We start from the raw sequence: 11,750 nt of genomic DNA, 5'->3' as shown, positions 1-11,750 counted from the left end.
TTCATATACCCATCACCCAACTACAACGATGATCAACACAAGGTCATCTTTGCTTACTCTTTATTTAATTCCCTCATTATCTTGAAGCAAATGCAAGATATTTTAATTACCTCTTCTTTAAAGACAAGACACGAAGATGAGGAAGAATTTTATCCTTAAGCCTATTATATTATATAATCTGTTACCGATGCAAAAGTCCTGCCTCATTTAAGAAAACTGGAACTCAGCATTTTCCAGTCTGCCCAGTCATCGATCCAAAGAACCCTGTGTTCTGTTTTTAAAGGCAAGTGACATTTTTATGGCAGAGACTAGTAGTTACCTACCATGACATACAAGCCTTTGTCAATATCTGTTATTACATTTTTTTCCAAATTAACCATATTTTAATATTTATATATACTAAGTACTAAAGGTTACTCCCCAAGACAGAAACTTTAAGTGACAGTTTTCCTACTGCATGGTTAAAAATATGACCCTGAAGGATGCTTTGCTTTTTTCCTACTAGCTTAGGAATAAAGAGTATTTGAAATAATTATAATGTCTGTATGTCATAATGGATTTCCAGACATGTTAGCCCTCATATTCAGCATGTTCAGAATAGAATTTGGGTCAATTTCAAAGCTTATTTTCAAAGTCTCCTACAATGCCATTTATTACTTGAAATAACATTGTGTTTAAAATCACATTACATAATACATTATTCTTTTCCTTATGTCTAAAAGCCAGTAAAATATTCTTAGAATCTCCATAGCAGTTCCTGAGAATATTTTCCTAAATCATCTCTCATAACCAGACTTATTTCTAGCCTCAAAAGTTGGAGGATTAAGCCATAAAAAACAGTTGAAGAATAATTTTTATTTTCTATGTTTTGTCTTCTCACAGGGTCCAGTCTAAGAAACCCCTCTTCAGCAAGCATAAACTATAGGAGGTTTCAAATTATTAATAATCTGATATTATAGTGTTAGGAAATCAACAGCTCTGAGGATGAGAACAAATGATGTTAAAATTTTTCACTATTAAAAGAATAAAGCATCCCTTTCTAGGATTTGGAAATGGATGATATTTGAAGTTCGAATTATCCTCCGAAATGATCTTTAAATGCAAACAACCTCTACAAACATGTGAACGGAAACACGTCACCTCTAAGGGGTGTTGTCCTGTCACAGAAACAGAAAAGAAGTACTGAGTCTGGGCTTTCAGTTGTTTTTCCAAGAAGAATGCATTTCTTATTAATTTACCCTTACAAAAATAGCATCGGCTGCAGAAATGTTTTTAGAGTAAGAATTTCACAATGTGGCCATTGGAGATAACAATAGTAATAAATTTCAGGAATGGAAACCAGTCCTAAGAATTAGTAGTGAACCATGGTAACCACTGAAGCAACCTCACCCAAAGAGCCACGCCCAATGCCTGATAATGAGAGCAGTCCCAAGAGGAAGGTTTTCACTGACCTTAGGTTAATCATTATGAGAAAGCAAAAATTATATCAACGATGTAACCAAAAAATGCCTCCTATAGATGTTAGAGCAAAAATTAGGCCCAGTGAAAATTTAAATGAGAAATTGTTAATAGTGAGAAATATTTACAGTGAGAAATATGTTAATATCAACTTATCCTAAAGTGCCAACACTTAAATAGAAAACCAATTTTTTTTTAAAGTAAAGGAAAAATTGAACTCACTGGAACCAAAGGGGTGTCTTCTATAGGAAACCTGGAATCATCTGAAGCGCACAAAGGCTCGCTTTTCTCACAGCTCTCCTGGCTGACGAGCGTGTCCGCGTAGTTGGGCTGCGGGAAGATCACGTGACTCTGCCGCGAGTCAGCGGTGAGCCAGGCCTCGTGGGAATAGGTCTGCAGGAAAGCCCGCACCCCGTCCACGCCCACAAAGTGAGACGTGGGCACACCCGCTAACCCGCCTCCTGAAGCCTGGAGCAGATGCGACGTGTGCCAGCGCCTCAGCCTGAGCGCCAACAGCACAATGACAAACGCGAGGAAGACGCAGGAGACCGCGGCCACCGCCACCACCAGGTACAGTGTGAGGCCTGAGTCGTCAGGGCTGGCGGGAGACTCAAGGCTGCCTAGTTCAGCGAGGATGTCGGGGATGCTGTCAGCCACGGCCACGGTGAGCGAAACAGTGGCAGAGAGAGGGGGCTGGCCATGGTCCTGGACCGCCACCACCAGGCTCTGCTTAAGCGCGTCTCTGTCCAGCAGGGCCCTCGCTGTGCGCACCTCGCCCGTGTGCAGCCCCACCGCGAAGAGTCCCGGCTCGCTGGCCTTGAGCAGGCGGTAGGACAGCCAGGCATTCTGGCCCGAGTCTCTGTCCACTGCCACCACCTTGGTCACCAGGTATCCGGGCTCTGCAGAGCGGGGTGCCAGCTCCACACCCGTGGAGCCATCGGTGGGAAGCATGGGGTACAGGATTTCTGGCATATTGTCGTTCTGGTCCAGCACGAACAAGCTCAGTGACACGTTGCTGCTGAGAGGTGGGTCCCCGCTGTCGCTTGCCCTCACCTGCATTTGAAGATCGCGAAATTGCTCATAGTCGAAGGAGTGCAGCGCGTATAGCACACCAGTGTTGGAGTTGATGGAGACATAGGAGGAGAGAGGCGCCCCTTGAATGGTGTCTTCGACTAAGGAGTAAACAACCCGAGCGTTCTCATTGCTGTCGGGGTCGTGGGCTGTCACCGAGAAGATGGAGGTGCCTCTAAGGTTGTTCTCAGGGAGATAGACTGAGTAGGAGGTTTGAGAGAAGGAGGGTGGATTGTCGTTGACGTCGACCACGTGCAGGGTGATGTGAATTTCCATGGACAGGGATGGTGTTCCTCTGTCTGTTGCGGTCACTGTGATGTTATATTCAGAGGTTTTTTCTCGGTCAAGATTTTGGACTGTCAACAATCTATAATAATCTTCTACTGACTTTTCTAATTGAAAAGGTAGAATCTCCTTGATGGAACAGACAACTTGGCCATTCTTCCCAGAGTCTCGGTCATGTGCATTGAAAAGAACAATTACTGTTCCTTGAGGAGCATCTTCCCTCACTGGACTAAACAAAGATGTAATGGTCACTTCGGGTCTATTGTCATTGACATCTTCCACTGAAATGAGCACTTTGGTCCGATCTTTCAATGCCCCACCATCTTCAGCCTGTATTTCCATGTCATAAAATGCACATTCTTCATAATCTAAACTCTTTGCTGTTGATATTTCGCCAGTATTTCCATTAAGCTGGAATAACGGAGATTGTTTTTCACTAATTTTCCAGAATTTATAAGCCACTTCTCCGTTGGTTCCCTCATCCGGGTCGCTAGCGCTTACAGTAAGCAGCCGGGTGCCCGGGGGCACGTTCTCTGGGACTTTCACTCGGTAAACCTGTTGAGCAAAAACCGGGGCATTGTCGTTTGTATCCAACACTGTCACTCGGATGTGCACTGTGCTGGAGCGACGCGGTTCGCCGCCATCGGAGGCGACGAGGACCAGATGGTGAGCAGCGTCCTCCTCGCGGTCCAGGGCGCGCTCCAGCACCAGCTCTGGGCTTATAGTTCCGTCGTCCCCAGTTTGCACGTCCAGGGAGAAGTGGTGATTGAGGCTGAGCTGATAGCTCTGCAGGGAATTCAAGCCCACATCGGGGTCAACAGCGTCTGGGAGTGGATAACGTGTTCCGGGCAAAGCAATTTCGTTAATTTTTACTTCTAGATTTTCGACCTGGAATTTCGGATTATTATCGTTGATATCAGTTACTTCTATTTCTATTCCGTGAAGCTGCACCCTGTCTTCAACCAGGACTTTAAAGTTCACCAGACACCGCGCGCTCTGAGCACAGAGCTCCTCCCGGTCTATCCTGCCCGCGGTGACCAAGCTGCCGCTTCGCGGGTTCAGAGCAAAGAGCTGCGTCCTACCTCTGGAGACGATGCGGACTCCCCGCTCCGCCAGCTCGCGGAGCTCCAGCCCCAGATCCTTGGAGATATTCCCCACGATATAGCCTTCTTCTGTCTCTTCAGGTACCGAGTAGCGGATCTGGCTAGCCCCGGTCTCCCACAGCCTCCCCAGGAAAAGGCACAACAGGACCAGTCTTCTGTGGTGCAGGCGATTCGTTGGAGCGGCCATTGTTGCTTCACTAAAGATTTTTTTCAGAATAATTTCTGTGATCGCTGATTCCTTAGGCTCTGTTTTCCTCCTGCAGATTATGGTGATCTTTTTTCTCAGGAGAAACCCGTAGTGCCCCAGGCTAAGAGGCTGAGTTATGTTGCAGCCCCGGAGTCGGTTTGTGGGATCCGAGCGGCTTTGTGCAGTTGCAGATCCTAATATCGAGACGGAGCGCTGATTGAGCTTTTCTTAGAGTTGGTGAACAGCGGCGCTCAGAGCCCTAAGCCGTTATTACACCCACCCACTCAAGTATTGAGATATGCAATACTTCTGTTATAGATGACTGAAAAAGAAAACACTACTCTCTAACGATTATGATTTTAGATTTCTCTAATTGTGTCGTGCATTCATATTTCAAATGCAATTACCATTTGTGGATATTTTAGTTGGAAATGAAGTGGAATGAAATTCTATTAAATGTCACTTTGGTATCAAACAAACTTAACTCTCATTTTTGCTAGAATTTTGTTCTCTCTCTCTAGATATGTAAATTATTCAAATTTCCTTTTTTATAATGTTTCAAATACTTTCTATAGGTCATTATTTATTTTCTGAAGTAATTAGAATGTGCAATCCTCTTTGGAAATACATTCATATTTTTCTTAATTTTATATGTATGCTTATATATGTATAGTACATAATCATATTGAATGAATATATGGATTATTCACCTTGAAGCTATTTTATAAGGCTAATTCATTTTCATAGTGAAATTCCTGGAGTAAGGTCTCCTTAAGATTTTCTTTACAAAAATTTAATTAGGCAATGGTACTAGATTTTATCACCTAATATTGCTAAACTTTAAATGGATTGGGTTTTTAAATTTTACATAGTTATGATTGTTAAACTTTTATGCTATTAAAATTTTTTAATATTTAGTTTTCTGTGTGAATTCATAGTGCATGCACAGCTTATGGCATCTGGAAGATTCAGATGAACATACATTGAAAAGTAAGTTTCCATTTCAATTCTTCCATCAAGAAATTATGCAATTGTAACCTAATTTTAAGCCTCCTATTATAAGGGTCATCTAAACTTATGTAATAATTTGGGGGAAAGAACACAAGATGTAGAATGAATTATTACCACAAAAAGTAAAAAGTAAGTACCACAATAAGAAATTCCTTTCAGCAATTTGTAAAGAAACTATTTACTGAAGCAGTTCCTAGCAAAAAGACTGATACTTATGTAACGGGATCTTTGTATGTGCTTGAAATTAGTAGGTTTTGCCTTTAAAATGGAAAATTCAGAATTCTCCTTCCCTCCTACAGATAGAAGAAGGATGTGAAAACCTCCAGTCACTAATGTTTAGGGCTCCAAGGAATAAAACAAATCCAGTGACCTTCCCCCCTTTCTTCTTCAAAACATGTAGGTTGGGAATGAGAGCACGTTATGGAGGCAACAGCATTTCCTTTTCTTTTACCAAGTATCTCCTTATGTTAACTATAAAGAAGATGAGAATTCTGTATTCAAGAAAACTTGAAGGAACTTAGATAATGACTTCGACTTTCTGATGAATTCACTGAGTCACTCTCTCACACACACACATCACACAGTATTTTTTCTTAAAATTTTAAGGACTTAAAAGACTCACAAATACGTAGATTTAAGGAACTAGACATGAGGAATAAATATAAGAAAGGGATGGAAACTGTACCAATGAAATCAGTGAAAGAAGATACCTAGTAGTACTTTTTTGCTTTAAAGAATGAATTGATTGCCTACTTTAAATCTGATGTTTACTTATATATAATAAACATTTAAATATGTTAAATAAAGAATGAGAAAAATCAATGGGTAAATTTCATTAGCTTAGAAAAAAGATAAGAAATCGGCAAAAGACTTTTGCGGCAAAGCAAAGAGCATACTCTCTCTTCTTTGTAAATCCGAACTGAGTAACATAACTCTATTTTACGTCACATGCTTACCCAAGTCACCATTCCCCATGAAGAGTGGATATACAGCTTTCTGATGAGCTATAATATTCCTAAGACAACTCACTAGATTAAAAATATGATATATTTTCATATGAATAAACAAAATTGTGAAGACAATGAAAAGGAGTAGACACTTAAATGGAACTCACCGCCATTAGAGTTTCAGGATGGGAAGTTGACTCACTGGAATTACAAAGTGGAAATAAGGTCCCAGATGAATCACCACAAAGTATGTCTTGTCCTGAACTCAACTGCTCATTACATTTTAGAAAATTAAACTCTGTCTTTCCAGTATGGGCAACGCACAGATTGTAGGAATAAGGTAAAGTTCCTTCACTGTAGTTGGGGGGAACCACGGGTCCAGACTTGACACAGACACCAGGCTGAAAGCAGCTCCAGGCAGCAGGGCTGGAGGAGCGTCGAAGGTGTAGGGCGACCGCCAGAATCACTGCCAGGAGGAAGAGCACCGAGATCAAGGCCAAGGCCACCACCAGGTAAAACTGCAGCTCACCCTGGGGGTCAGAGGGCGCGGGGCGGTCACTGAGGTCCGGCAGCGCCTCCTGCAGGCTGTCCGCGAAAACCAGGAGCAGCGTGGCGGTGGCCGAGAGGGGCGGCTCTCCCCCATCGCGCACAGCAACCAGCAGGCGCTGGCGGGCCGCGTCCCTGTCGCCCAGGACCCGCGCCGTGCGCACCTCGCCCGTGCGCAGCCCCACGCTGAAGAGTCCGGGCTCGCTGGCCTGCAGCACGTGGTAGGACAGCCAGGCGTTGTGTCCAGAGTCGGCGTCCACCGCCACCACCTTGGTGACCAGGTAGCCGGGCTGCGCGGCGCGCGGCACCGTGTCGAAGAGCGCCGAGCCGTCGGGCCCCAGCGCCGGGTACAGCACCCTGGGCGCGTTGTCGTTGCGGTCGCCCACCAGCACGCGCAGGCTCACGTTGGCGCTGAGCGCGGGCGAGCCGTGGTCGCGGGCCTGCAGCGTCAGCTCGAAGGCGCGCAGCTGCTCGTGGTCGAAGGCGCGCTGCGCGAACACCACGCCGCTCTGCGCGCTCACGGACACGTAGGACGACAGCGCGCGCGGCTCCAGGTCGCTGGCCACGATGGAGTAGGAGACGTGGCTGTTGGGCCCTAGGTCGGGGTCGGAGGCGCTGACTTGCGCGATGGAGGCTCCAGGCGGGTTGTTCTCGGCCACGTCGACCACGTAGGAGGCCTGGTGGAAAACAGGAGCGTTGTCGTTGATGTCAGTAATATGCAAGGTGACACTTGTGCTGGTGGACAGGGGCGGCTTGCCCTTGTCGGTGGCTGTGATGGTGACATTGTACTCCGGTGTCTGTTCTCGGTCCAGGGTCCCGTCTGTCACCAACTTGTACGAATGTTTGGACGAAGGGATTATCTGAAAAGGTACTTCACCCTCTAATCGACAATTAACCTCCCCGTTCTCCCCAGAATCTCTGTCATGTATTTTGATCAAAGCAATGAGCGTTCCCGGCACTGCGTTTTCCAGAATCATTTCGACTAGGGAATGGAACGTAACATCTGGCCTGTTGTCATTTTCATCTTGAATGTTAATTTCAACTGTACATTGTGCAACCAGTCCTCCGCCATCCCTCCCTTCCACCACGATAGAATATTCCTTGATTTCTTCAAAATCCAGTGTGTTTAGAGTTGTAATTTCCCCATTCTTTGAATTCAGACCGAAGACTTGCCCGGTCCTGTAGAAGGAATAAGTGATTTCTGAGTTGACGCCCTCGTCCTGGTCGGTGGCTGACACCTGCAACACAGTGGTGCCTGGGGGCATGTTTTCTCCAAGGCTGACTCGATATACGTCCTGGCTAAATACCGGGGGGTTATCATTGGCATCAGTGACCTGGATCCGGAGCTCAGTAGTGCCGTTTAGGGGTGGATCTCCACGGTCTGAGGCCGTCAAGACTAAACGATGATAACCCTGTTGTTCCCGATCTAAGGGTTTCTCCAATACCAGTTCCGGGTATTTACTACCATCTTGTTTCTCCTTATTTATCAACGAGAAACTAGGGCTAAGAGAGAGTTTATAAGTCTGCAGAGAGTTCAAGCCAATATCTGCATCTTCCGCGACTTCTAATATAAATCGCGTGCCTGGCAGCGTAGACTCACTTATTTGCAGCTCAAAGGAATTTTGCGTGAATTTTGGTGTGTGGTCATTAACATCCTCGATCTCCACAATCACATGATAAAAGTTCAATGGATTTTCAGCAACAGCCTCAAATTCTAGAGCACAAGCTGGCTTCTTCCCGCATATCTGCTCCCGGTCTAGCCTGCTGCTAACAAGTAACTCCCCGCTCTCTGCGCTCACAGTGAAGTAAGGCTTCTCCGAACTGACCCGCAGTTTTCGAGTCGGTAACTCGTGGACACTGAGTCTCAGGTCCTTGGCGAGGTTCCCCACCACCGAGCCCTCTGGCATCTCCTCGGGAATCCTGTAGCGGATCTGCTCAGAGAGCGCCAGGCAGAACAAAGACAGCAGGAACGGAAAGAGCACTGGCCGCCTCTCAGCCCAGCCCCTCGCCCCAGCTCCGCTCCCCATCCCTCTTGCTCCCCTCAGTTTGCTCACCGGCTTGGAGACGCCGGATTACAAACAATCTCTGTGCTGCAGTTGTCCGGAACTCCGAACAGCTTTATTCCGGCGTGGGGGGTCAGGCAGGGTTTCTTCTTCTCCAGAGGAGGAAGCGGTGGAAAGGCGAGCGAGTCTGAGATGGGAAAGTGCGCTGCGTCTGCGCGAGGAGGTCGCCAGCACCAAGCTCTCCACTTTGGCCAACAGCGGCGCCCAGAGTCCGCACTAGGAAACTGCAGCCCCCGCTGCTTAAGTTTAAACAGCTAAAATAATTATAACCGTGTGCCTAATATAATAAGCCATATTTTTATGTTAATATATTTAATACCTTAAATTATCAAGACTTCCTTAAGGTATCTTTTCTCTTGTTTCCAAATTATTAGAAATATCATGTTGGGCCTGTATACAAACTTACATATATTGGTCCATTTATTTCACCATTCTACAAACATACATTGAACTTTTGCTTTGTGCTAAGTACTGTCCTTGTCAGTGGCCATATAACAAAGAATAAGACACAGGTCTTGCCCTCAGAGAGTTTATTGTCTGCTAATTTCACGAATCATTTCTGTTTATTAGCTATGATATATAAAAAAATTTTTAAGCTTCTTTCACTGATTCCTGTTTACTCCCAACATTTCTACATACTTAATGCTATTTCATATCACATATATTAGAGAAATCAATATTGTTGAAAATTATTTTGTAAAATTGTGTAATTTTGTACCAATCCTCAAACATCTCCTTCTGATAATCTCAACACTCTCTTTACAAAATAATTTCTTTTTACTCTTCTATCTCAAGAAGTATTCATTCAAAAAAACTGTCCCTATGATGTAGCCAGGATATTATTTACTGTACCTCCTACTTCATATCTCAAAATTAACTGGCTTGTGTCATACCCAATATCACATATAAATTCATCCTTAAAATGTATTGAAATGTTAGTCTATCCTTCAATACAAAGTCACAAAGGGATATTCTAATAGAATGCATTAGTTCCTTATCTATGTACTTATGTTATACTAAAGTAATGGCTTCAGAATTGGAGGAATTGAACTCATGGTAAATGTATTTACATAAATTCACTGAATGTAGTGACACCTGTTCTAATTAGTTTACTCCATTTGTTAAAAAAATTTTTTGCAATTAGTGAATGCTTTGAGCAAGAGTATTGGGGCAACTTTCCACACGCTTTTTAAATTTGCAAAGTGTCAACAAAATAGTTGTCTCCTCAAGTGACTGTACACCCAAACACTACAGAAAATATGAAGTTAACTCCTACCCACTGTATACGCAAAATTGGAGGGAACATAGCACAATCCCTGGGAAATGTCCTTTTAATTACTAACGAATAATTCATTGTGATTTCCACTCTCATCTGATGACAAATCAGAGGTTAGTTTTATTTAAATGCTATAACAAGGGATACGGAAGTCATATATAGTCCAGACGGAATCATTTTTAATTGAATTTTAATCATTTTTAATTGAATCATTTTTGATTGGCTTGTTTAGAATTTGTGTACATGTTAACTTCTGTTCTTAAAACCAACACTCTTGGGCTTCCCTGGTGGCGCAGTGGTTGAGAATCTGCCTGCCAATGCAGGGGACACGGGTTCGGGCCCTGGTCTGGGAAGATCCCACATGCCGCAGAGCAACTAGGCCCGTGAGCCACAATTACTGAGCCTGCGCGTCTGGAGCCTGTGCTCCGCAACAAGAGAGGCCGCGATAGTGAGAGGCCTGCGCACCGCGATGAAGAGTGGTCCCCACTTGCCACAACTAGAGAAAGCGCTCGCACAGAAACGAAGACCCAACACAGCCATAAATAAATAAAAAATAAATAAATAAATAAAAACTAAAAAAAAAAACCAACACTCTTGAACTCTAACCATGAGAACACAGCACATTTCACATGGTTGTACAATCAAAACAGCTCACTGGAATTCTAATGAAATGTGTTCTTCTGTATTTTACAAAAGTCATTTTCAACAACTTAAAATGACATGTTATTGCAAATTTGATGGCGGCGGGGGACAATGGCCATTTTAGGCTTTAGATTCTATGTCTCCATTGGTATGAGTCCTGGGTGACCACTGACACACAAAAGCAGTGGTGTGTGCGTTAGGGACCAGTCTCATCTACCACCACCCTTTAAAATACGTTTGTTTTGAAATATAAGAAGTATTAAAGCTTTGAACTGTAGTGATCCAGATGCAGGGCTCAGAAAAGAGGTTTAAAGTGAAGAAAATTTCAACATCCTAGTTTTAGTTTTAGCAAAAAATTCTTAGGATTCTTTGCAATCCTAAGAATCCTAAAAATTCTGAGATGTATTTTACTTTTACTAAGCTAATACAAGGGTTTAGAAGCCTCAATAATGTTTTGTAAGTTCTAATTTATATATATACATATATATGTGTGTATATACACACACACACACACACATATATTCCTATATATAAAACGAACTGACCATATGTGATTGGGTAACTATTTCTTAAGTCAATAAGTGATAATTGCGGTAAAATATGGAAGGCTTTAAGAGGTCAAGAGTTCATATTTAAACAATCTTGTCTAAGCCTTTGGAAAGCAGATAAAACAATTATGTTGATTAGAACTCAATTTTATGGTATCACTAACACAAACCCAAAACTTTATGGTACACCTTAAAAATTATGTTTAAGGGACTTCCCTGGTGGCGCAGTGGTTAAGAATCTGCCTGCCAATGCAGGGGACACGGGTTCGAGCCCTGGTCCAGGAAGATCCCACATGCTGCAGAGCATCTAAGCCCGTGCGCCACAACTACTGAGTCCGGTGCCACAACTACTGCAGCCCTCGTGCCTAGAGCCTGTGCTCCGCAACGAGAAGCCACCGCAATGAGAAGCCTGCACACCGCAACGAAGAGTAGCCCCCGCTCGCCGCAACTAGAGAAAGCCCGCGAGCAGCAGCAAAGACCCAATACAGCCATAAATAAATAAATAAAGTGCCTCTTGGTCAACAAATGGGAGGTATTAATAATATTATGAATAATAAAGACCGCTTTGGTCCTTCTAGGTCGTACATTCCTATCTCCACCATAAAGCACCAGT

At 43.9% G+C, this 11,750-nt stretch overlaps 1 protein-coding gene across 13 annotated transcripts in view; it reads right to left on the bottom strand.

Annotated features, from left to right (window-relative positions):
• The window catches only part of LOC103012669 (protocadherin gamma-C4), a 167,725-nt gene that overhangs the window by 99,698 nt on the left and 56,277 nt on the right, over positions 1 to 11,750 (bottom strand). Inside the window, exon 1 of one of the 13 annotated variants that reach the window (XM_057541581.1) lies at positions 6,230 to 8,828. The exons of 11 other annotated variants lie outside the window; for them this stretch is intronic. In XM_057541581.1, coding sequence (XP_057397564.1) covers positions 6,230 to 8,635 — 2,406 coding nt within the window. In that variant the 5' untranslated portion in view covers positions 8,636 to 8,828. Of the gene's footprint in view, positions 1 to 1,680; positions 4,293 to 6,229; positions 8,829 to 11,750 lie in introns of those variants that run through there. One more of the 13 variants, XM_028161834.2, reaches the window with a different exon arrangement.

Source organism: Balaenoptera acutorostrata, chromosome 2 (genome assembly GCF_949987535.1).
Source record: "Balaenoptera acutorostrata chromosome 2, mBalAcu1.1, whole genome shotgun sequence".
NCBI classification, from domain to species: Eukaryota; Metazoa; Chordata; class Mammalia; order Artiodactyla; family Balaenopteridae; genus Balaenoptera; species Balaenoptera acutorostrata.
The sequence above is the reverse complement of the archived record's forward strand: the minus strand, read 5'-3'. Positions and strand labels throughout refer to the sequence as shown.